General features: G+C 42.3%; 1 protein-coding gene across 2 annotated transcripts in view; it reads left to right on the top strand.

Moving 5' to 3' along the window:
* EXD3 (exonuclease 3'-5' domain containing 3) overlaps positions 1–24014 on the top strand; it is a 491324-nt gene that overhangs the window by 163076 nt on the left and 304234 nt on the right. For both annotated transcript variants that reach the window (XM_073599974.1, XM_073599975.1), the window contains 5 exons: positions 1861–2028; positions 2136–2297; positions 10468–10521; positions 14192–14331; positions 20976–21076. In XM_073599974.1, coding sequence (XP_073456075.1) covers positions 1861–2028; positions 2136–2297; positions 10468–10521; positions 14192–14331; positions 20976–21076 — 625 coding nt within the window. The remainder of the gene's footprint in view (positions 1–1860; positions 2029–2135; positions 2298–10467; positions 10522–14191; positions 14332–20975; positions 21077–24014) is intronic.

The raw sequence follows: 24014 nt of genomic DNA, 5'->3' as shown, positions 1-24014 counted from the left end.
TTGGATGTATGCTTTGGGTCGTTGTCATGCTGAAAGCTGAAGTTCCTCTTCATGTTCAGCTTTCTAGCAGAAGCCTTAAGGTTTTGTGCCAATATTGACTGGTATTTGGAACTGTTCATAATTCCCTCTACCTTGACTAAGGCCCCTTTTCCAGCTGAAGAAAATCAGTCCCAAAGCATGATGCTGCCACCACCATGCTTCACTGTGGGTATGATGTTCTCTTGGTGATGTGCAGCGTTGTTTTTGCGCTATACATATCTTTTGGAATTATGGCCAAAAAGTTCAAGCTTGGTTTCATCAGACCATAACACATTTTCCCACATGTTTTTGTAAGACTTCAGATGTGTTTTTGCAAAATTTAGATGGGCTTGGATGTTTTTCTTAAGAAAAGGCTTCCGTCTTTGCACTGTACACCATAGCCCAGACATATGAAGAATACGGGAGATTGTTGTCACATGTACCACACAGCCAGTACTTGCCAGACATTCCCGCAGCTCCTTTAATGTTGCTGTAGGCCTCTTGGTAGCCTCCCTGACCAGTTTTCTTCTCGTCTTTTTATCAATTTTGGAGGGACATCCAGTTCTTGGTAATGTCACTGTTGTGTCATATTTTCTCCACTTGATGATGACGGTCTTCACTGTGTTCCATGGTATATCTAATACCTTGGAAATTCTTTTGTACCCTTCTCTTGACTGCTAACTTTTAACAATGAGATCCCTCTGATGCTTTGGAAGCTCTCTGTGGACCATGGCTTTTGCTGTTGGATGCGACTAAGAAAATGTCAGGAAAGACCTACTAGAACAACAGAACTTTTTTTGAGGTTAATCAGAGGCACTTTAAAGGATGGCGGGTGTGTACTGACTCCTTTTTAACATGAGTTTGAATGCGAATGCTTAATTCTAAGTTACATCCCCAGTTATAAGAGGGTGTGCACACTTGTGCAACCACAGTATTTTAGTTTTTTATTTTACCCCCCCCCCCCCCCCCACCACCTAAAAGATTCCAGTTGTACAATTTGTATGTCACATTAAAGGTGGAAAAAGTTCTGAAATGATTTATCTTTGTCTCATTTCTTTTCCAGCATAGGAACCTGACATTTTAACAGGGGTGTGTAGACTTTTTATATCCATTGTACCTGTACGTACTGTCGGGTTTCTCATATATTTGACTGCAAAAGGGAAATACACTTTAGGATTTGATAAGTGCACTTCATCCTGTTTACATTCACCCAAAACTGAAATGGTAGAAGGAGATATTAAACTGCTGTTTAAAGGAACATGACAAAATAGGAGTGGCTTCTTTTGACTTATTTGTAAAGGTACAAGGTTCAGGGCCCTTCATTTTTGGTTCAATACTGATTCAGGATAAGCTTGTGCTTATCATGTGTCCCAACACTTCATGGGCAATATGCTGGCCTCAGGTTAGTGAGTCGCCAAGATAAGAGGATAAATGATGGCAGGCACTGTGTACATAAATAATAAAAAAAAAAAAAGATGGTGGTCTGCGCCTTCAAAAACAATTCAGCAATATCTGTTGGAGGGGTTCAATGTAAATGCTCCATGACATGTTTAAAGAGTAACTCCAGCTAAACCGTTGTCATAACTACCTCCCTCTTTCTTGCCCATCAGCTTAAACAGTAGCCATGCCCACTGCAAGCCTGATTTAAACTTTCAGCTGGTGTGTGGTAACTTAAAAAAGAGACTTTGGGTAACTGCTCCAGCTAAATTGAAATGTACTTTAAGATCATGCCATATATATTTGCTCTGAGCTGTACTTTAATTTTGTCATATGTTATATTTTATATTATATGTTATATATTTTGAATATATGCTTCTAAGTAGTGTATTTCTGCTCTGCTAGGCGCGTAAGAATATGAAAGATTTCCTGGCTACTATAGATGACCCTCAGACCGCTCTCCTCGACTTGTTGGAAAGTTGTAACATCTCAAAGGGAAAAGGGATTTCTCTGGCTAATGTAATTGCTAATGAAACTGAGAAATGGTTGTTGGAGCATCCCGAATGCCAGCTGGTGAGAGCTAAATGCCAACCTGCCAAAAAAAAAAAATTCATTTCTGTATTGAGCTGCATGTCTGCAGTTATTCCCTAATGGTCCTGTATGCTCTTTTCTCTTCCCAGTCCGGGTTTAGGTTGAGAATGGTTCAGGCTCGCGTTTTCCACCTGGTCACTGAAGGGCAGCTGCTAGATTACCTCATCTCCATTTATCGCCTACAAGAAGCTGACCGTTCTTTTCTTCTGGGTCCTGTCACACACCTTCACCAAATGGGCAAATATAAAGAGGTAAGAGTGCAAAAATGCCTTACTGGGCTTGTCTGTTTTAGACAGTTCTGAGTTTTTCCGTGTCATACATAATAATGGTGCTTAAAGTGGGCCTTGCTCTAAAATTTAAAAAACCTTCTAGGGAAGGGGTGTGGGCATTGATGTATTCATCTTAGGCGAGAGTGACATCACCATCCTTTGGTGATATCCCAAATCTCATAAGATGATGCTACTGCACTGTGCCATCTTGTGCAATTTGGAGTTCCCCGGGTTCTCTTAGCAAGGATGTTAAGGTCACCCTCTGCAATACTGAAGCCAGAGGTAGGGTAATTTATAATAAAGGTAAATATAATAACTACGTTCCTCCCTACCGGGGGGGGGGGGGGGCAAACAAGCCTGGCATAAAAAGGCAGACCTGGCGACCTGGCTTAGAGTGCAAGGCCTACTTTAAGGCCTCATGCACGTAGGGGCCTTCTAATTCTTTTTGTCTTGCAGGAGAAAAGCGACTGCAAAAACGCTAGGCCACGTTTTTTCAAGTGCGTTTATGTCAAGCACTTTGGCATTTTTTCATTTCAATGGCCATAATATTAATTTATTCTCGCCATTGAAATGAAAAACGCTCAAGCGCTAAAAGCTCCTAGCATTAATGAACGTTTAGATGCGTTTACATGTGTTTAGGAATGTCAGGTGCTTTTTTTTATTCTCAAAAGCTCCTCACCTGAATGCACAAGTAATGTTTTTTCTGCCTCTAAACTCTTGTGAACACTTACAGTATCTCACAAAAGTGAGTACACCCCTCACATTTTTGTAAATATTTTATTCTATCTTTTCATGTGACAACAATGAAAAAATGTCACTTTGCTACAATGTAAAGAAGTGAGTGTACAGCTTGTATAACAGTGTACATTTGCTGTCTCCTCAAAATAAATCAAAACACAGCCATTAATGTCTAAACTGCTGTCAACAAAAGAGAGTACACACCTAAGTGAAAATGTCCAAATTGGGCCCAATTAGCCATTTTCCCTCCCCGGTGTCATGTGACTCGTTAGTGTTACAAGGTCTCAGGTGTGAATGGGGAGCAGGTATATTAAATTTTGGTGTTATCACTCTCACTCTCTTACTGGTCACTGGAAGTTCAACATGGCACCTCATGGCAAAGAATAGAATATGAAAAAAAGGATTGTTGCTCTACACAAAGATGGCCTAGGCTATAAGAAGATTGCTGGGACCCTGAAACTGAGCTGCAGCATGGTGGCCATGGAGACCATACAGCAGTGTAACAGGACAGGTTCCACTTAGAACAGGCCTCGCCATGGTCGACCATAGAAGTTGAGTGCACGTGCTCGGCTTCATATCCAGGGGTTGTCTTTGGGAAATAGACGAATGAGTGCTGCCAGCATTGCTGCAGAGGTTGAAGGGGTGGGGGGTCAGCCTGTCAGTGCTCAAACCATACGCCGCACACTGCATCAAATTGGTCTGCAAATTGGTCTGCGTGGCTGTCGTCCCAGAAGGTGGCTTCTTCTAAAGATGATGCACAAGAAAGCCTGCAAACAGTTTGCTGAAGAGAAGCAGACTAAAGACATGGATTACTGGAACCATGTCCTGTGGTCTGATGAGACCAAGATGAACTTATTTGGTTCAGATTGTGTCAAGCGTGTGTGGCGGCAACCAGGTGAGGAGTACAAAGACAAGTGTGTCTTGCCTACAGTCAAGCATAGTGGTGGGGGTGTCATGGTCTGGGGCTGCATAAGTTCTCCCGGCACTGTGGACCTACAGTTTGAGGGAACCATGAATGCCAACATGTACCGTGACATACTGAAGCCGAGCATGATCCCCTCCCTTCAGAGACTGGGCCGCAGGGCAGTATTCCAGCGTGACGGCCACTGCCTTGCTAAAGAAGCTGAGGGTAAAGGTGATGGACTGGCCAAGCATGTCTCCAGACCTAAACCCTATTGAGCATCTGTGGGGCATCCTCAAACAGAAGGTGGAGGAGCGCAAGGTCTCTAACATCCACCAGCTCCGTGATGTCATCATGGAGGAGTGGAAGAGGACTCCAGTGGCAGCCTGTAAAGCTCTGGTGAGCTCCATGCCCATGAGGGTTAAGGCAGTGCTGGAAAATAATGGTGGCCACACAAAATATTGACACTTTGGGCCCAATTTGGACATTTTCACTTAGGGGTGTACTCACTTTTGTTGCCAGTGGTTTAGACATTAATGGCTGTGTGTTGAGTTATTTTGAGGGGACAGCAAATTTCCCTGTTATACAAGCTGTACACTCACTACTTTACATTGTAGTAAAGTGTAATTTCTTCAGTGTTGTCACATAAAAAGATATAATAAAATATTGACAAAAATGTGAGGGGTGTACTCACTTTTGTGAGATACCGTAGGTTAACATGGGGGGGAGGGGGCAGAGAAAAAGAAAAAAAAAGCTCAAATGCCTGTAAAAGCAGTGTTTTTGAGCTCAAGTGACTGTGCATGAGGTCTAAAGTGTATGTAAAGCCAATTTTTTTTTTTAGTGTTGTGTTCACTAGGTCAGTGTTTAGTATGCAGTGGTTTTCAGTCTAATTGCAGGATTAAAAGGTAGATGATGTAGGGGCCAAGGGAGGAAGCAATTGCTCAAAAGACAGTGCATCTGACACTCCAGGAAGTGTCGATTCAATGTGCTTTTATTTGAGCTGAGCTGATGGATGAAGATATCGTTGTAGGAAGAGTGCAACTGTTTAGTAACTATAATATAGACTGACAAGAAAGAAGGAGCTGGTGTGAGGTGGGTAGAGGTGATGTCTCAGTCCCAATTAGGTCCCTTTCACACTGGGGTGGTTTGCAGATGCTATTGCACTAAAAATAGCGCTTGAAAACCGACCTAAAAGTGCCGCTGCTGTGTCTCCAATGTGAAAGCCCTGAGGGCTTTCACACTGGATTGGTGCGCTGGCAGGACGGGAAAAAAAGTCCTGCTAGCAGCATCTTTGGAGCGGGGAAGGAGCAGTGTATACACCACTCCTTCACCGCTCCTGCCCATTGAAATCAATGGGACACCGTGGCTATACCGCCCGCAAAGCACCTCAAACATATAATTAAAATGTGACCAAAATTATTTATTGACATATATTTAGTATTTAATATGTACTTTTTGAATACCAATGTATGTATTATGTGTTGCTTTTAAATGTATGTCAATTATTTTTCTTACATTATTTTTATATATGTTTGAGGTGTGACTTATTAAAAGTCCCCTGGGCATTATTATTATTATTATACAGGTTTTATATAGCGCCAACAGTTTGCGCAGCGCTTTACAACATGATGGCAGACATTACAGTTACATTACAATTTGATACAAGAGGAATCAGAGGGCCCTGCTCGTTACAATCTAAAAAGGAAGGGTCGATTGATACAAAAGGTAATAGCTGTGGGGGATGAGATGATGGAGGAAGTAAAACAGAGTTAGTTAGAAGCAGGATAGGCTTCCTTGAAGAGAAGGGTTTTAAGGGATCGCCTAAAGATGGATAGATTGGGGTAGGGAGTTTCAAAGGATGGGAGAAGCTCTGGAGAAATCCTGGAGGCGAGCATAGGAGGAGGTGACAAGGGAGCTAGAGAGTAGGAGGTCTTGGGAGGACCGAAGAGAGCGGCTTGGTTGCTATTTTGGGACTAGGTTAGTGATGTAGCTGGGGGCAGAGTTATGGATGGCTTTGTAAATTATTGTTAGTACTTTGAATTTTATTCGTTGGGTGAGTGGAAGTAACATAACGTCGTTTCGCCCAGCCGTGCCATTCCGCCGCAGTAAAACTGCGGAGGCTGGTCGGTAAGTGGTTAAAATACATTAAAAAAATATTTATGGAAAATGATGCCACCAGACCACCAGAACAAAAATTTCTCCTGAAGAATCAACATACTTATCATTTTTATTATCCTACGTTATGACACAATTTAACCCCATTTCACATCGGTGCGACTTGTCATGTGACAGTTTAAAATTGCATGACAAGTCGCGCCCCATTGCTGGCAATGGAACGGTTCATATCGTCATTTATGAAAAAGGTTCCTGCACTACTGTTTACCGACTTCTGTTAAATGAAGTCGCAAGCCGCAATGAAATCGCACTGAAAATCGCACTAAAGTAGCGCAATTTCAAAGCCACAGAGGTTTGAACAGAGGCTTATTGACTGAAATGTAACTCTATCACTCTTGTCTAGGCCTGGTTTACACTGATGTGGTGCAGAATTCGCAGTGAATTCTGTGCGGTTTCCGCATAGCATCAAAATTGCACCCCATTCATGCAAACTGCTGCAGGTGTGTATGTTAGGTTAGCGACACCCCGAAATCGGTTTGCAAAACGCAGTGCGATTTGCAGAATAGGATTCCATGGGTGTGAATTTCATTCTTATTATGTACCTAGCCTTTCTACAGCGGTCCACTACAAGGACCACCTGGCAACACAAAATGGAACCTGGAATGGATGATGGTGCAGTTTTTTTTCACCTTGCTGTAAGCCATGATATAGCCAGGTATACGTTTGCAGAAACTTCCACCATATCCCCTAAAATGGCTCCCTGGATATTCAAGATGGCTTCAGTGATGCCCATGTCCTCTTTTCCCCTGGCTTCTCCTTTCTTGTGATTATTAGCAGACAATGGTGGAATTCAGAGCACAGCAGAGGCTCATGTAGTGTTCAGCTATTCTCTGAAGACCCCCTGAATGGAGCAGGCGGTGCCGGAGAATAATAAGGGGTAGGCAGAAGGCTGGCTAGTGTTTCATGGCTGTCTCATGTTACACTTCAGCCTTTTGAAAGAGTGACTGTGGCAGGCTGAATGAGACTTTGCTGCACTCCAAAAGGCAGAGAGGAGAGGACAAAGGTGCCTCTTGTCACAGGCAGGCCCCTCCCGCTGAGAACAGCCATTGTCACACAAACAGAGGCCCAGTCTGGCAGTCCGTGCATGCTTCACTGCTTTCTGATAGTGCAGCAAATGCATTCAGCCTCTTGTCAGCTTGGATTAGCGAAGGGTCCTGAGAATGAATGGCCTGGGATGTATTTAAGGTCTCAGGGTGGCCTCTGTCTGTGTAGACTAAGCATGGTATGCTGCGGTGTGTTCTTGAAGGGCCGGTGCTACCTGTGGATGTCACTTGAGTAAATCGCCATAGCTGGGTGTCACTTCTAGACAGGCGAGATGATAAAATTCAGCTTGGCCTAAAGAGTGAAAGAGAATCTGTCAAGGGGCAAAATACCTGTATCGGAAACCTCAGATGGTGGTTGCCGTGCTCTGACTTCTTCATACTGTTAATGTTGTATATATGTTGATATTTTACTTTTCAGAACAGGAAATCCTATGACACTCCATGTGGAGCTTTCCACACCAGAAATGAGTGAAAAAAACATTGCACAAATTCTTATACAGGATTTATATAGCGCCAACAGTTTACGCAGCTCTTTACAACATGAGGGAAAACTGTACAGTTACAATACAAGAGGAATCATAGAGCCCTGCTCCTTAGAGCTTACAATCTAGGAAAAATGTTCCTTACTCCTGAAACCTCCCCTCTCACCCCCTGAGTGCCTTCCTATGTTTATCAGCATTCAAAGTAAGGTTGCCACCTCATCCCTTTAAAACCAAGCACATATTAATTAAACAGGTTCTGTAATTAAACTCACTTGGTGCCTTATCTGAATTAAATTTGCCTCAGAACCTGTGTTATTTATAGGAGCCCTTTCACACTGAAAGTGCCCGGGCGTCAGCGGTAAAGCGGCGCTATTTTTAGCGCCATTTTAGCAGCACTATTCGGCCGCTAGCGGGCGGTTTTAACTCCCGCTAGCGGCCGAAAAAGGGTTAAATCCGCCCGCAAAACGCAGCTGCAGCAGCGCTGCCCATTGATTTCAATGGGCAGGAGCGGTGTATTCACCGCTCCTACACCGCTGCAAAGAAGCTGCTGGCAGGACGTTTTGTGACGCCCTGCCAGCGCAGCACCCCAGTGTGAAAGCACTCGGGCTTTCACACTGGGATTGCAGCTGAGGCTTTTTTCAGGCTGTTTACAGGCGCTGTTTTTTAGCGCTAAAGCACCTGAAAAATGCCTCCAGTGTGTGTTCATGTTTAAAGGGATGAGGGGTCAACCCTAATTCAAAGGCATATTTAATTATGCCTATAAAAATGTATAGTGGTTTTATATGTATTCTTTTTGTTCTAGTCAGTACAAAAAAAAAAAAAACACTTTAAAAGGAGTTCTAGGCTCTTTTTCTTTTTACAGGCTATACTTAATTGCTTTGCTGAAAGAGCCCTTGGGGTTGATTTACTAAAACTGGAGACTACAAAATCTAGAAGCAATCAGCTTCTAACTTCAGCTTGTTCAATTAACCACTTGCCTACCAGGCACTTTTACCCCCTTCCTGCCCAGGCCAATTTTCAGTTTTCAGCGCTATCGCAATTTGAATGACAATTGCACGATCATGCAACACTGTACCCAAACAACATTTTTATCATTTTTTTTACACAAATAGAGCTTTCTTTAGGTAGGTGGCACTAATGGGCACTGGTAGGTGGCACTGATAGATGACACTGGTAGCACTGGTGGGCACTGATTGACAGCACTGTTGGGACCGCACTGATAATCAGTGCCCCATTTATCAGTGTACATGTCCAAAAGAAGAATGTTCTCTTCTTTTAGAGAAGCTGATTATTGGCTCTCTTCTCTTCATTCTGTCAGCATGAGGAAAGGAGTGCCGATAACTGGCTTCTGTTTACATTCGTGATCAGCTGTGATTGGACACAGCTGATCATGTGGTAAAGAGCCGCTGATTGGCTCTTTACCTCAGTCTGTGATCAGCAGTGTCCTCCGGCGCGGTCATGGCACACCGTCATATGATGGCATCCCTGAACTAGCCGGAAGCTAGTGGTTAAGCTTTGACAAATAAGTCTGGAAGCTGGTTGGTTTCTATAGAGAGCTGCACCAGATTTTGCACTCTTCAGTTTTAGTAAATCAACCTCTTAGAGTCTACAAGGCTCCATAGCTCAAACTAAAATATGCACACACTAGACAAAACTCTGAATGGGGAATTCACCCCGATGTGCACAGCTAGCTCAGTAAGAAATTTCAGAGAGAGAGAGAGAGAAAGTCTAAAAGCAAACAGCTTCTGTGCTGCTCTTTAGTAAACCCTTAATGCACTGGGAATCTTTTGTTGTGGATACACTCTGTATAAAAATTTTTATGTAAAGAACAGAAATAAAATATAAAACATAAAGGCGTAAACTTAAAAAGAAACATATAGGGCTGGTTCACAGAGGCTGCTGCATTGCAGCAGAGTAGCTGGTGTGTAGTGAGATCTGTGGTTCGCACTGTTTCCTTTTTATTTATTTTTTTATTTTTTAACACAGTTTATTCAGATGTCACACAGACATCTCATAAAGTTCAATTGCCAGCTGTGTGGTACGAGGTAGTAAAGTGCCTCACGCTACGCTGCATGCAGTACTTTTTCTCAGTGCACCGTGCCTGTACACCAACACAACGCAGTGGTGTGAACCCGACGCACAGGAGACATGCAGTCCATGCAGTGCGACTGCGCTGGAATAGAGGCCCAGCCAGCCCCGCTGCATCTAATGTGAAAATACCCTTAAAATAAAACTGTCCCTTAACTATTATAGTTTTCCTTTTGCTTTTTTTGTTTTTTATCAGATAGACATTAATCACATGGTGTTGGCTTAAGTGGCATGGGGACTAGCATTCAACCAGTGTAAAGCTGGCCATAGATGGATCAAAGTTCAGCAGTGACTGGCCGAATGTCAATCCCTTTATGGCAGTTTTTGCTGAACATAAGACGATCTAACGATTAACTTTTGTTGAACAGGTTGTGGGGAAAGTTTTCATTCGATTAGCAGCTGCAGCGCTGATAAGTGTATTTTGACAGCGGAGGAGTCTCTGTTGTCAGATCAGCACAGCAGGGAGGATTCCTCCATCCTCCTCGTTTGTGTGGATGGGAGAACCATTTTTTTTTTTTGTTTTGTTTTTTTTTCCAATCAGCCCTTTGGCCGATCGGCAAATAAAACAACCCATCTACTGTATGTCCAGCTTCAGCCATTAGAGTAGAAGCTCTGTTGGGTTTGATGTAAAACTTTTTTCTGTACTGTGTTGTGGAATATATTTGCAGTAGAAAAAATGTTATTACAAAAAAAAAAATACATAGCGTTTTTCACTTTCTTTGCAGGCAGCCATTTTAAGTACCAAACTGAACCTGCAGCCAGATCTGGACCTGGAACAGGTGAGTGGATAACATGCTATTCTAGTTATGGCCCATATAATATCTGGGTCTCTAATTGCATGACTGAAAGTGATGCTAAAGGTATTTTTTTTGTAATAAGAAACCTTATACTTACCTGCTCTGCGAAATGGTTTTGCACAGAGCAGCCCCGATCCTCCGCTTCTCGGATCAGCCTGTCGACGCTCCTGGCTGCTCCCCCCCCTGCTGAGTGCCCCCATAGCAAGTGGCACTCGTGCATATTTGCTCCTGAGCCTCGTGTGTGTCCCCCGCTCTCTGCTCTGTCCTCACTGGCTGTGATTGACAGCAGGGGGAGCTGATGGGAGAGAGCCGAGAGATCAGCTGCTCTTGTGCACATCACTGGATTAAGATTGGGCTCAGATTAGTGGGGAGGGAGCTACATACTGAAGGTTTTTTTACCTTCAGCCTTCAGAATCACATTAACCACTTAGCGCAAATCGCCATCATTATTCGTCGGTATTTTGATGCTAAATACCATTGTTATGGCAGCATCTGGCTACCATATCCCCCGGTTTTTCAAACAATGGTGAGCAGCACTCTTTCTGATAAAAGTCAAATGGTCTCTGTAGCAGATTCCCAGCGAGATCACTTTTATCAGGGGCGGGAGAGGGCTCCTCCCGCCATGTTCCATTCATCTCCGCCACTTACTGAAGCCGTCAGTAGCGACGGGGGTGATCGCGTCCTTCCCCCTGACAGACATGGAGCCGAGTGAGGGTAAGATGGCCCTTGCTCGGCTCCATAACATTGAATGGTGGAAGCAACGTCAAACATCACTTCTGCCCAATGGTCTTAAAGGGGAATTTTTTTTTGTTTTATTGCATTTTAGTGTAAATGTTAGATCTGAGGTCTTTTTGACCCCAGATCTCACATTTAAGAGGTCCTGTCATGCTTTTTTTTTTCTATTACAAGGGATGTTTACATTCCTTGTAATATGAATAAAAGTGACCCCTTTTTTTTTTTTTTTTTAAAGGACAGTGTAAAAAAAAAAAAAAAAAAAAAAAAGTCAAATAAATAAGAAAAAAAATTATTTTAAATGCCTTGTCCCGCTGAGCTCACGCGAAGAAGCAAACACATACATACAGTGGGGATGGAAAGTATTCAGACCCCCTTACATTTTTCACTCTTTGTTATATTGCAGCCATTTGCTAAAATCATTTAAGTTCATTTTTTTCCTCATTAATGTACACACAGCATCCCATATTGACAGAAAAACACAGAATTGTTGACATTTTTGCAGATTTATTAAAAAAGAAAAACTGAAATATCACATGGTCCTAAGTATTCAGACCCTTTGCTCGGTATTTAGTAGAAGCACCCTTTTGATCTAATACAGCCATGAGTCTTTTTGGGAAAGATGCAACAAGTTTTTCACACCTGGATTTGGGGATCCTCTGTCATTCCTCCTTGCAGATCCTCTCCAGTTCTGTCAGGTTGGATGGTAAACGTTGGTGGACAGCCATTTTTAGGTCTCTCCAGAGATGCTCAATTGGGTTTAAGTCAGCAATATACAAGAAAAAGCTGCGCTATCAAGTGAAACAAACTAAAACTAAAAACAACTGCAGCTGCTAGCACACAACAAACCAAGTCCCAAATGATGTAACAATAAAGTGCAGCGCTAACCTATATGTGGAAAAATAAATGAATAAACTACTGTGTAACTCTATATATCTATAAGTGACAAAGGGCAAAAATACAATAGCATAATGTGAATGAACAAAATGATGTCTCTAGACAATGTGACACACTCAAAAAGTCAATAAACAGTAAAGACAGGAGATCTTCTCCCAAACAGGGGGGTATCAGTGTCTTGGAGGGGCTATGGACACTCGTGTAGGAGGCGACCACAGGTTGCAATAACACTCCAATCTTCAAGAAAAAAGGTGGGTACTCTTACCGGATCCGTGGGACGCATCTGCCATATAGCAGTGCGTCAGTAAGGCAAAGGGGGTGGTCAAATACGGTATGACAAAGTATTGCAATGACCACAGTTTTATTCTCTAGGTGTCAGAAAAAAATATATAATGTTTGGAATTTTAAGTAATTTTCTAGCAAAAAAAAATGATTTTAACTTGTAAACAACAAGTGTCAAAAAGAGGCTCAGTCCTTAAGTGGTTAAAGCCAAACTCCAGCCAAAACTTTTGTTCTTGTTTTGAATACATTGAGGAATGCGTAGAACTTCTTCCAGGCTTTTGTTGCTGTCTGTAACAAAAACTGTTTTCTTAAAGGGGTTATAAACCATGGCAGTTTTTCACCTTAATGCATTAAGGTGAAAAACCTCCTTTGCTGCAGCAGCGTCCTCGAGCCCCCCTTATACTTACCTGAGCCCCGTAATTCCCACAACGGGAACGAGCACACCAGCTCCGGCCGATGTCTCTTGTCCTGATTGGATAGATTGATAGCAGCACAGCCATTGGCTCCTGCTGCTGTCAATCAAATCCAATGAAGTGGGCGCCGGGGGGCAAAGCCGAGTCCTGCTTTCTATGTCTACGGACGCAGCAGCGGGACACTGGAGCATGCCCGCACAGGTGTCCACGAAGGAGAGCACTTCTCCAACGGGGCTCTCGAGAAGAGGAGGAGCCAGGAGCGCGGCGGAGGGACCCCAGAAGAGGAGGATCGGGGTCACTCTGTGCAAAACCAACTGCACAGCCGAGGGAAGTATGACATGTTTGTTTTTTTTAAAACCAAACCTTTTCAACCACTTTACCTTTAATCTTTGTGACACAAGGACAAGGATTGAGAAGTATGTGTGTCACCAGGACAGGAAGTCGCATACAGCTACTCAATAAAAGTTCTATCTCTATCCTGCTGTGTTCAAAACCAAAATATAAAATGTGACTGGAGTGGGGCTTTCAGGTGCCCATAGAGATATAAGGTGATTTTGCCTGATCTGCCTGGTTATGGTTGATATGGGAAATGATAAGTCTGTGTGCGCTGTATAAACCTCTGCACAAACCTCTGTCCTGACGATCTCCGGTATAGATTCTTTAGATTGGTTTACTTTTTCTAGGCATATGCCCAGTGCTGAGGATACCTCTTCACTTCCACTATGGAAAGGCTTTGCACAAAAAATACATTTTGGCATAGAGGTCATACTGCACATTTATCCTCCGCCAGATGTCCATGGCTTGCTGTAACATGGCCGAAATGGACAGATCTTTGAAAAGAATGAGAGACACCTACCCATCTTTGTATCTAGCTCCAGAACCCCAGCCTCTGCCACAAACAAATTAACTAATTCTTATTTAAGGTGTATAGCAGTACTGGCGTTCTTTGTTTTCCACAAGATGTGTGCTTGCGCAGATGTTTTCCATCAAGTACACTAAATGCACAAAAATGTGCACAGATGCGTATCAACTCATGGTTTTGTATGCAATTGAACAGAGAAGCTATGAATAATTTCCTGCTTATAACATTTTCTTCTGAGATATTCCAATAAACAACAGAAACACAGCACATGATCAAAACAGATTAAAGTGGAATGCAACTAAAAAGAGCAGGGGTTTAGAGTGATTTTCATTCACTTCCTGTCATGTCACTGAGACAGGAAGTGAGGGGCATTCTCTCCAATGGGGAGTCAGGGGTTAGAATTCTTTTGTTTAATGTATAGCTGGGATGTTCCCTGTAATGGTCTTTTGTCTTTTTTATTCTACAGATGTGTACCCCCTTGCTGCTAATGGAGAGGTTTAATCTTGTTGAGGCATATGTTGCTGGGAACCCAGAGCTGCAAACAAAACTGCTCCAGATGTTGGACCGATGGAGCTTATCCAGATTTAACCCCAGGAAACTTAGCAGGTAGGCAAGATTTAGATTTTTGATTTTGTTAGATCTCCAAATTAAGCAAGTTCTTCTTTTTCAGACTCCATGCCACTCCCCCTCCACTCTTTTTACTTCTGACACAAGACTTCTGAAGCCAAGACCTATCCTGAATATTATAGATGCACAAATTCTTCAACGTTCACAAAATCACTTTTTATTGGAACAGAATCTTGACAGCCTGCCAGTCCTCTAATGCAAATACACAGCAGGTGTTTGTAAGCTGTTAGAAACCTTTAAGGCTCTGTTCACACCTCAAAGGTGTGGCAGAGCATGCGCACTTTTTTGCGCAATTCTGTGATTGCGTTTTAGGGCAGCTATTAAAGTCACAACGCTTCTTACCTTAATTAATTTCCTGCATTATGGTAAAATGCTTCCCTCTATTTCCCCCACCCCACGCCCCCATCCATAACTAAATAATGCTGTCCCAGCTGCATCTCTTCTCCCTTCACCTCTTGATCTTACAGGAGACGCAGGCAGCAAGAGCTTTTGGAACTGCCCTACTAAAACACACTAAGGATTTACTAACTGCTAAAATCAATGGCTACTACTCCATACTCTTACTACTAGACTTCTCTGCAGACTTTGATACTGTTGACCATTCACTCCTTCTCAATAAACTCCACTCCTGGCCTCCAAGGTTCTGCTCTTTCCTGGTTCTCCTTTTACCTATCAAAGCGCTCCTTCAGTGTTACCTATAATTCTGTCTCCTCCTCTCCATTTCCTCTTTCTGTAGGGGTCCCCCAAGGCTTGGTCACTTGATAACCTTCCATGGTTTCCAATACCATCTCTATGCCGATGACACCCAAATCTCTCTACTCACCTCACTCAGTCTCCTATTGCATTACTAACTGACATATCAGCATGGATGTTGCGCCACTTCCTTAAACTAAATCTCTCTAAAACAGAGCTGATAATATTACCCCTCCCCCCGCTAGTGCCCCCCTCCATGATTATACCATCAAGATCAATAATACAACTGTCAGCCCCTCCCCTCGCACCAGGGTACTTGGTGTAATCCTAGATTCCGACCTGTCCTTTTGGCCCCAAATCCAATCGCTGTTAAAGGCTTGTAGACTTCACCTCCGTAACATCTCTAAAATTTGCTCCTTTTTAACCGCTAGCCGACCAGCCACCGCAGTTATACTGTGGCAGGTTGGCATGGCTGCGCAAACCGCTGCAGCGTGTCCTCAGAGCCGATGTGCGTGCCCGGCAGGCGTGATGTCCGCCGAGCACCGCGATCGCTCGTGAGTCGTGACAAAACAAGAACGGAGATCGGTGTGTGTTAATGCACAAATTCCAGTTCTGTCAGGGGAGAGGAGACAAATGGGTGTTCCTACTAAGTAGGAACACCCATCTGTCTCCTCCTCTAGTCACTCCCATCCCCCCACAGTTAGAACACAGAGTGAGGGAACACATTTAACCCCTTGATCGCTCCCTAGTGTTAACCCCTTACCTGCCAGTGACATTTATACAGCGATCAGAGCTAAAAATAGCCACTGATTACTGTATAAATGTCAATGGTCCCAAAAAAGTGTCAAAAGTGTCCGATTTGTCCGCCGCAATGTCACAGTCTCGATAAAAATCGCAGATCACCGCCATTACTAGCAAATAAATATATAAAAATTATATAAATCTATCCCCTATTTTGTAGACGCTATAACTTTTGCGCAAATCAATCAATATATACGCTTATTTATTTATTTTTACCAAAAACCTGTAGAAGAATACATATCTGCCTAAACTGATGAAGGACAATGTTTTTTGTTTTTTTTTGGATAGTTATAGCAAAAAGTACAAAATATTGTGTTTTTTTTTCAAAATTGTCCTGTGTTGTCACCCTTTCACATGCTCCCCTGGTGGAGACTTTAAGCTGCCATACCAACTCACATTGTACAGGAATGGCCCACTGTTGTCACTGTCAGGAAGGCGGACCAGGGCAGTGATGTGTGGCCACTAATGAAGCAAGTGTATGTAGACAGGAAGTGACTGAGGCTGGAGGAGTTCAGTAGCTATGCGTTGGACAAAGGAAAGAAAACAAAATTGCAGTTGTATATTATACACAGTGCTTTAAAACACAAAAAAGCAGCTCTCCATGGGTAAAATCATAAGTCATATAAAGTACGTCTAAACTGGTAGATGAAAAATTGTTTATTGTACTGAGAAGATGAACAATCCCTGCACAGTTCTATATAGGATTGTGGGATATAAAAAAAAACAAATGTAGCAGTCATACAACATAAAGCATCAAAATAAGGATAAGTTTAAAATGATTGTAAAGGATCGTTTTTTTTTTTTTCTTTAAATAACAAACATATACTTACCTCCACTATGCAACTCATTTTGCACAGAGTGGCCCTGAATACCCTCTCTTGGGGTCCCCCGGCGGCTCTCGCGGCTCCTCCCCGCATCAGATAACCCCCTAGGAGAAGCGCTCTCCCGAGGGGGTTACCTTGCGTGCACGCTCCCGAGTCCAGCATTTGCGTCCACAGACACAAATGCTGGACTTGGCCCTGCCCCTGGCACCCGCGTCATTGGAATTGATTGACAGCAGTGGGAGCCAATGACTGCGCTGCTATCAATCTAGCCAATCAAGAGCCTGGACACCGTGGAGAGAGGGACAGCGCGTCACCGCCAAAGAAATGAAGGGGCTCAGGTAAGTAAAACGGGGGGCTGGGGGGCCAGTCACTGCCAGGTGTTTTTTCACCTTAATGCATTAGATGCATTAAGGTGAAAAAACACAAGGGTTTACAACCCATTTTCAAATTTTTTTTTTTTTTTTTTTTTTAAAAGCAAAGCTGTACCACACAGAAAAACTGGGTAGGGAGGATGGTAGTATAGTCCAGGTTGCTTGCTTGTAAGATAAAAAGTAAACTACCTGACCCATATGGAGAACAGCGACAGCCCGGTGGAGAGGAGATGATATCCAGCCCGATGGCAGCACGCAAGAGACTCAGCTCCGTGGGTTTGCAAGTTGGAAAGCTGCACCTGCAAGATGACACTCTGCTGGCGAGGGGCTGATCGTGAGGCACGGCTGTGCAAAAATTGCCAGATGTAAACCCCGTAATCGATGTGGAACAGTGAAGCCAGGAGAACCGAGCAAAGCACCAAGATCCGGGCGTGCTGGTGACATCAACGTCTTACCAGCAAGCGACCTGGACTATACTACCATCCTCCTTATCCAGTTTTTCTGTGTGGTACTGCTTTGCTTTTAAAAAAAAAACATTTTAAACTTATCCTTATTTTGATGCTTTATGCTGTATGACTGCTGCATTTGTTTTTTTTATATCCCACAATCCTATATAGACCTGTGCAGGGATTGTTCATCTTTTCAGTGCAATAAACTATTTTTCATCTATCTACCAGTTTAGAAGTACTTTATATGACTTATGATTTTACCCATGGAGTGCTGCTTTTTTGTGTTTTGTTGCTAGTCTTCCATTTTCCAGTGGTTAGGCAGCTGCACTGGGTTATTATCTCATTTATCCGGGATATATATATATATATATATATATATATATATATATATATATATATATATATATATATATATATATATATACATATACAGGTAAAAGCCAGTAAATTAGAATATTTTGAAAAACTTGATTTATTTCAGTAATTGCATTCAAAAGGTGTAACTTGTACATTATATTTATTCATTGCACACAGACTGATGCATTCAAATGTTTATTTCATTTAATTTTGATGATTTGAAGTGGCAACAAATGAAAATCCAAAATTCCGTGTGTCACAAAATTAGAATATTACTTAAGGCTAATACAAAAAAGGGATTTTTTAGAAATGCTGGCCAACTGAAAAGTATGAAAATGAAAAATATGAGCATGTACAATACTCAATACTTGGTTGGAGCTCCTTTTGCCTCAATTACTGCATTAATGCGGCGTGGCATGGAGTCGATGAGTTTCTGGCACTGCTCAGGTGTTGAGAGCCCAGGTTGCTCTGATAGTGGCCTTCAACTCTTCTGCGTTGTTGGGTCTGGCATTCTGCATCTTCCTTTTCACAATACCCCACAGATTTTCTATGGGGCTAAGGTCAGGGGAGTTGGCTGGCCAATTTAGAACAGAAATACCATGGTCCGTAAACCAGGCACGGGTAGATTTTGCGCTGTGTGCAGGCGCCAAGTCCTGTTGGAACCTGAAATCTCCATCTCCATAGAGCAGGTCAGCAGCAGGAAGCATGAAGTGCTCTAAAACTTGCTGGTAGACGGCTGCGTTGACCCTGGATCTCAGGAAACAGAGTGGACCGACACCAGCAGATGACATGGCACCCCAAACCATCACTGATGGTGGAAACTTTACACTAGACTTCAGGCAACGTGGATCCTGTGCCTCTCCTGTCTTCCTCCAGACTCTGGGACCTCGATTTCCAAAGGAAATGCAAAATTTGCTTTCGTCAGAAAACATGACTTTGGACCACTCAGCAGCAGTCCAGCTCTTTTTTTCCTTAGCCCAGGTGAGACGGTTTTCGCGCTGTTTCTTGGTCAACAGTGGCTTGACACGAGGTATGCGGCAGTTGAAACCCATGTCTTTCAAGCGTCTCTTGGTGGTGGATCTTGAAGCACTGACTCCAGCAGCTGTCCACTCCTTGTGAATCTCCCCCACATTTTTGAATGGGTTTTTTTTCACAATCTTGACTAGGGCGCGGTGATCCCTATCGCTTGTACACTTTTTCTGACCACAGTTTTTCCTTCCCTTTGCCTCTCTATTAATGTGTTTGGACACAGAGCTCTGAGAACAGCCAGCCTCTTCAGCAATAACCTTTTGTGTCTTTCCCTCCTTGTGCAATGTGTCGATGGTCGCCTTTTGGACAGCTGTCAAATCTGAAGTCTTCCCCATGTTTGTGTAGGCTTCAGAACTGGACTGAGAGACCATTTAAAGCCCTTTGCAGGTGTTTTGAGTTAATCAGCTGATTAGTTTGTGGCACCAGGTGTCTTCAAAATTTAACCCTTACACAATATTCTAATTTTGTGACACACGGAATTTTGGATTTTCATTTGTTGCCACTTCAAATCATCAAAATTAAATGAAATAAACATTTGAATGCATCAGTCTGTGTGCAATGAATAAATATAATGTACAAGTTACACCTTTTGAATGCAATTACTGAAATAAATCAAGTTTTTCAAAATATTCTAATTTACTGGCTTTTACCTGTGTGTGTGTGTATATATATATGTATATATATATATATATATATATATATATATATATATATATATATATATATATATATGACAGCTCTTAGCGCTTGAGAACTTGGTGTGTGTTTTACACAGTGCTTTAGCAAACCCTACTGCCATCCAGTTAGGGTTTACATCTACTTTAAGTTATATGTAAAAACACTCACCTTTAAAAACAACCCATTCAGTCTAAAACAGAAATGAAAGGCAAAACACTTGTGTATAGATATAAAAAAACATAAATACTTTTTTTTCCTTTTTTTTTAATTTTTATAAGTGATCACATACTCTCTGTTATCAGCTGCCAAAGGAGCTGGGGAGGAGAAACAGCAGCACACTGATCTTCCCAGTGCATGGCTGTGCCTGGGGGAGGGTGGGGGTGGTGGTAGTGTCAGGACAAGTCTGATCATTGGAGGGAGGGCATCCTGAGTTCTCAGCACAGCCAGAAAACTGACCACACTGTGCTCATGCCTATTGTGGCCAGTTTTTTAATAGGAACTGGCGGGAACACCAGATGTTTCTCACAAAGGAAGCAACAAAAAGAGTACAGGTTACTTTTTTCACACAAGTACATGGTACAGCAGACACACCAGGAATGTTGGGTTTACATATTCTTTAACCTCTCTAATGCCCTGTACACACGGTCAGATTTTCCGATGGAAAATGTGTGATAGGACCTTGTTGTCGGAAATTCTGACCGTGTGTAGGCTCCATCACACATTTTCCATAGGAATTTCCGACACACAAAGTTTGAGAGCAGGCTATAAAATTTTCCGACAACAAAATCCGTTGTCGGAAATTCAGATCGTGTGTACACAAATCCGACGCACAAAGTGCCACGTATGCTCAGAATAAATAAAGAGATGAAAGCTATTGACTACTGCTCCGTTTATAGTCCCGACGTACGTGTTTTACGTCACCGCGTTCAGAATGATCGGATTTTCCGACAACTTTGTGTGACCGTGTGTATGCAAGACAAGTTTGAGCCAACATACGTCGGAAAAAATCCTAGGATTTTGTTTTCGGAATGTCCGATCAATGTCCGACCGTGTGTACAGGGCATAACTGATAACGCTAAAGCTGCTGAACCTCTAAGCCTAACACCAGTTACCAATTGTTCTACATACTTTGCTCATGGTCTACCAGAAGCTTCTGTGTGCCCAAGGCACGCAGCATTGAGATCACAATGTCACAACAGCCCTCATCTTTACAGAGCAGACTATCCAACTGCAAACCTAATTTCAGCTTTTAGCTGGTGTGCAGTAACTTGCTATTAAGACAGATTTTAGGCAATTTTCCTAAATTAATTAAAAATGTTAAATCTTTTGAAGGAATATATAATGACCTAAAGAATGTGATCATGCATTTGCCTGAAGTTTCTGTTTAATAACGGTAATCATGTTTTATAATCACCTTGCAGAGAATACAAGGGTCTTCCACTTGTGAAAACAGACAAGCTTAACCCCAAAACTATCACTAAGTTGGCGTTTCGGCTGCTTGACCTCTACAAACTGGATCCTGGTGAGTGGGGGTGTCCTGGATGATGTGACAGTTGCCATTAGTGAACCGTCTTTTATTTCTATGCACATTCCATCTTCAAGAAGGAAAAAAAAAGTAGTATGCAAAACAAAGAAACCCATAAAAGCCAATCCTAATGATCTTTCACTGATGTAACGAGCAGGACCTTCTGATTTCTCCTGTATTGAATTTTATTATAACTGCACTGTTTGCCCTAGTGTTGTAAAGCGCTGCGCAAACTGTTGGCGCTATATAAATCCTGTATAATAATAATAACAATGTACAATCAATGAGGTTTATCAGCCTTGATGTTTTCTACAGATTACTAGTGTCACTGTTAGGCATCATGTTTCATCTCACATAAAAATATTCCTGGTATGTGCGAAAAGGTGCTGTACCTGTCCCAAAGGAGAAAATGCTGCTTCTGGGATTTCCAGTGCTGCCTATCTAGCCTAAAGCCTAACCTTTGGTCACATGATCTCTGCTTAAAGTGGTGTTCCGGCCGAAATTATACTTTTTAAATAAAAATACCCCTATAATACACAAGCTTAATGTATTCTAGTAAAGTTAATCCGTAAACTAAGGTCTGTTTTGTTAGTTTATAGCAGTAGTTTGTTATTTTATAAACTTACAGCAGGCCGTGGCCATCTTAAGTGTGGGCATCTGAAGCCAGACTGTATTTCTTCCTGGATCTCGTCCTTGCAGATCTCGCACATGCTCAGTGCAGCACAAGCAGTATAATAGGTTTCAGGTCAGGTTTCCATAGCAACGGCAGTGTCAGAGGAAGTTGCCGCCCCTTCCCAGAAGGCATTGCAAACAGGAAATGATGCAATGGGCCACGGCCAAGGAGGAGGAAGTGAAAAATGAATACAGCAGATATACAGTAGGTGCTGAGAAAAAAAATTAAAAAATATCCAGTTCGTTTACAGTGCACAGTTTAGTGAGGGATGCTGAAGAGTTGTAAAAGTGGGTGGAACTCCACTTTAAGGGGGCAGTCCTCACTGGCTGATCCTTTCCTCCAGCAGCAATCATGAGATCAAAAAAAAAAAAACTAGCTTTTTGTTTTGTGCAACAGGCACTAGAGAGAGCATGGAGCATCACTTTCCCCTGTAAAGTTATTTCTGCTCCTTGATTACGCTCTGTATTTGTAATCAAAGCAAAACTTTATTACAGAACTATGACAATTAATGAAGCACAAGTCTGCTGCTATAAAGCAGCTCTGTTAATTTTTTTTAAAGCCATCTGCAAAAAAGAAGTTAAAGGATAAGTTTAAGGTGGAACGTTTAACATGTTCCCACTGCTGCAGCCACTGCCTGATTAACCCAACCCCCCTCCGTGACATAAGTGCAGGGAGAAGTTTCCTGTGCTAGCTGTCAGTTTTTAGATCAGCATGTCTTTCACTGCTGTGTCTTTCTTACACAGAAATCTTTTCCCAGAGTTCACCTTTAATAAAGAACTGTTGTTAAAATGTTAAAAACATTTGATTTCAAAGCAGTAAAACCGGAAAAATGTAATACAACGGGTAAAATAAGTATTGAACACGTCACCATTTTTCTAGGTAAATTAGGTTTTTAAAGGTGCTATGGACATAAAACAACAACCCATGCAATCCATACATACAAAGAAACCAAAACAAATAAGTTCAGACATTAAGTTGTGTAATAAAATAGAATGACACAGGGAAAAAGTATTGAACACATGAAGAAAGCGAGGGGCAAAAAGGCATGACACCAGCTAAAATCTATCAGTAATTATCTGTGCAAATTATTTTCAGCTGGTTCAGTCTTAACTGATGGCCTATAAAAAGGTGTCTCATTACCAAGGTGTCACACAAGAAACATCTCATGATGGGTAAAAACTAAAAGCTCTCTCAAGGCCTTTGCAACCATATTGTTGCAAAACATATTGATGGCTTTGGTTACAGAAGGATTTCTAAACTTCTGAATGTTTCAGTGAGCACTGTTGGGGCTATAATCCAGAAGTGGAAAGAACATAATTTCACCATAAACCGGCTATGACCAGGTGATCATCACAAGATTTCTAACAGAGGAGTGAAAGGAATTATCAGAAGAGTTGTCCAAGAGCCAAGGACCACTTGTGGAGAGCTTCAGAAAGACCTGGAATTGGCAGGTACAATTGTTTTAAAGAAAACAATAAGTAATGCACTCAATCGCCATGGCCTGTATGCACACTCATAGGCGTGCGCACAGGGTGTGCCAGATGTGCCTGAGCACACCCTAATCAACTCATGCACATTAGCATTGTAATTTTGTGTGCCAGTGGGAGGATAGGAAAGATCCACCTCTTACTGGCTCTGCCATAAGAGAACTGCTTATGCACTTTTTTCACTGTGCTGGCAGAGAGATCAATGTGCCAGGGCCATATATATGTAGACACACACATACACATGTGTTTTTGAGCTTTAGGGTGCACATTCTAATGCAATAGGCTGCGCACATCTATGTGCACGCTCACCACGCAAGACTCCATTACTGAAGAAAAAGCATGTTGAAGCTCGTTTAAAGTTTGCTGCATAACATTTAGACAAGCCTGTGAAATACTGGAAGAATGTAGTCTGGTCAGATGAGACCAACATTGAACTCTTTGGATGCCAGAATACACACCATGTTTGGCGGTCAAATGGCAACTCACATCACCCCAAAACCTCCATTCCAACAGTGAAGTTTGGAGGTGGGAACATCATGGTGTTGGGGCTGTTTTTCAGCATACGGTACTGGCAAATTTCATGTCATTGAAGGAAGGATGAATGGAAAAATGTACCAAGACATTCTTGATATAAATCTGTTGCCATCTACCAGGATGATGAAGGTGAAACGAGGGTGGACATTTTAGCTATGATCCCAAACACAAAGCCAAGGAAACTCTCAATTGGTTTCAAAGAAAAAAAAAAATAAAGCTGTTAGAATAGCCCAGCCAATCA

The sequence above is a fragment of the Aquarana catesbeiana genome, linkage group LG09 (genome assembly GCF_042186555.1).
Source record: "Aquarana catesbeiana isolate 2022-GZ linkage group LG09, ASM4218655v1, whole genome shotgun sequence".
In the NCBI taxonomy this organism is placed as follows: domain Eukaryota; kingdom Metazoa; phylum Chordata; class Amphibia; order Anura; family Ranidae; genus Aquarana; species Aquarana catesbeiana.
The sequence above is the reverse complement of the archived record's forward strand: the minus strand, read 5'-3'. Positions and strand labels throughout refer to the sequence as shown.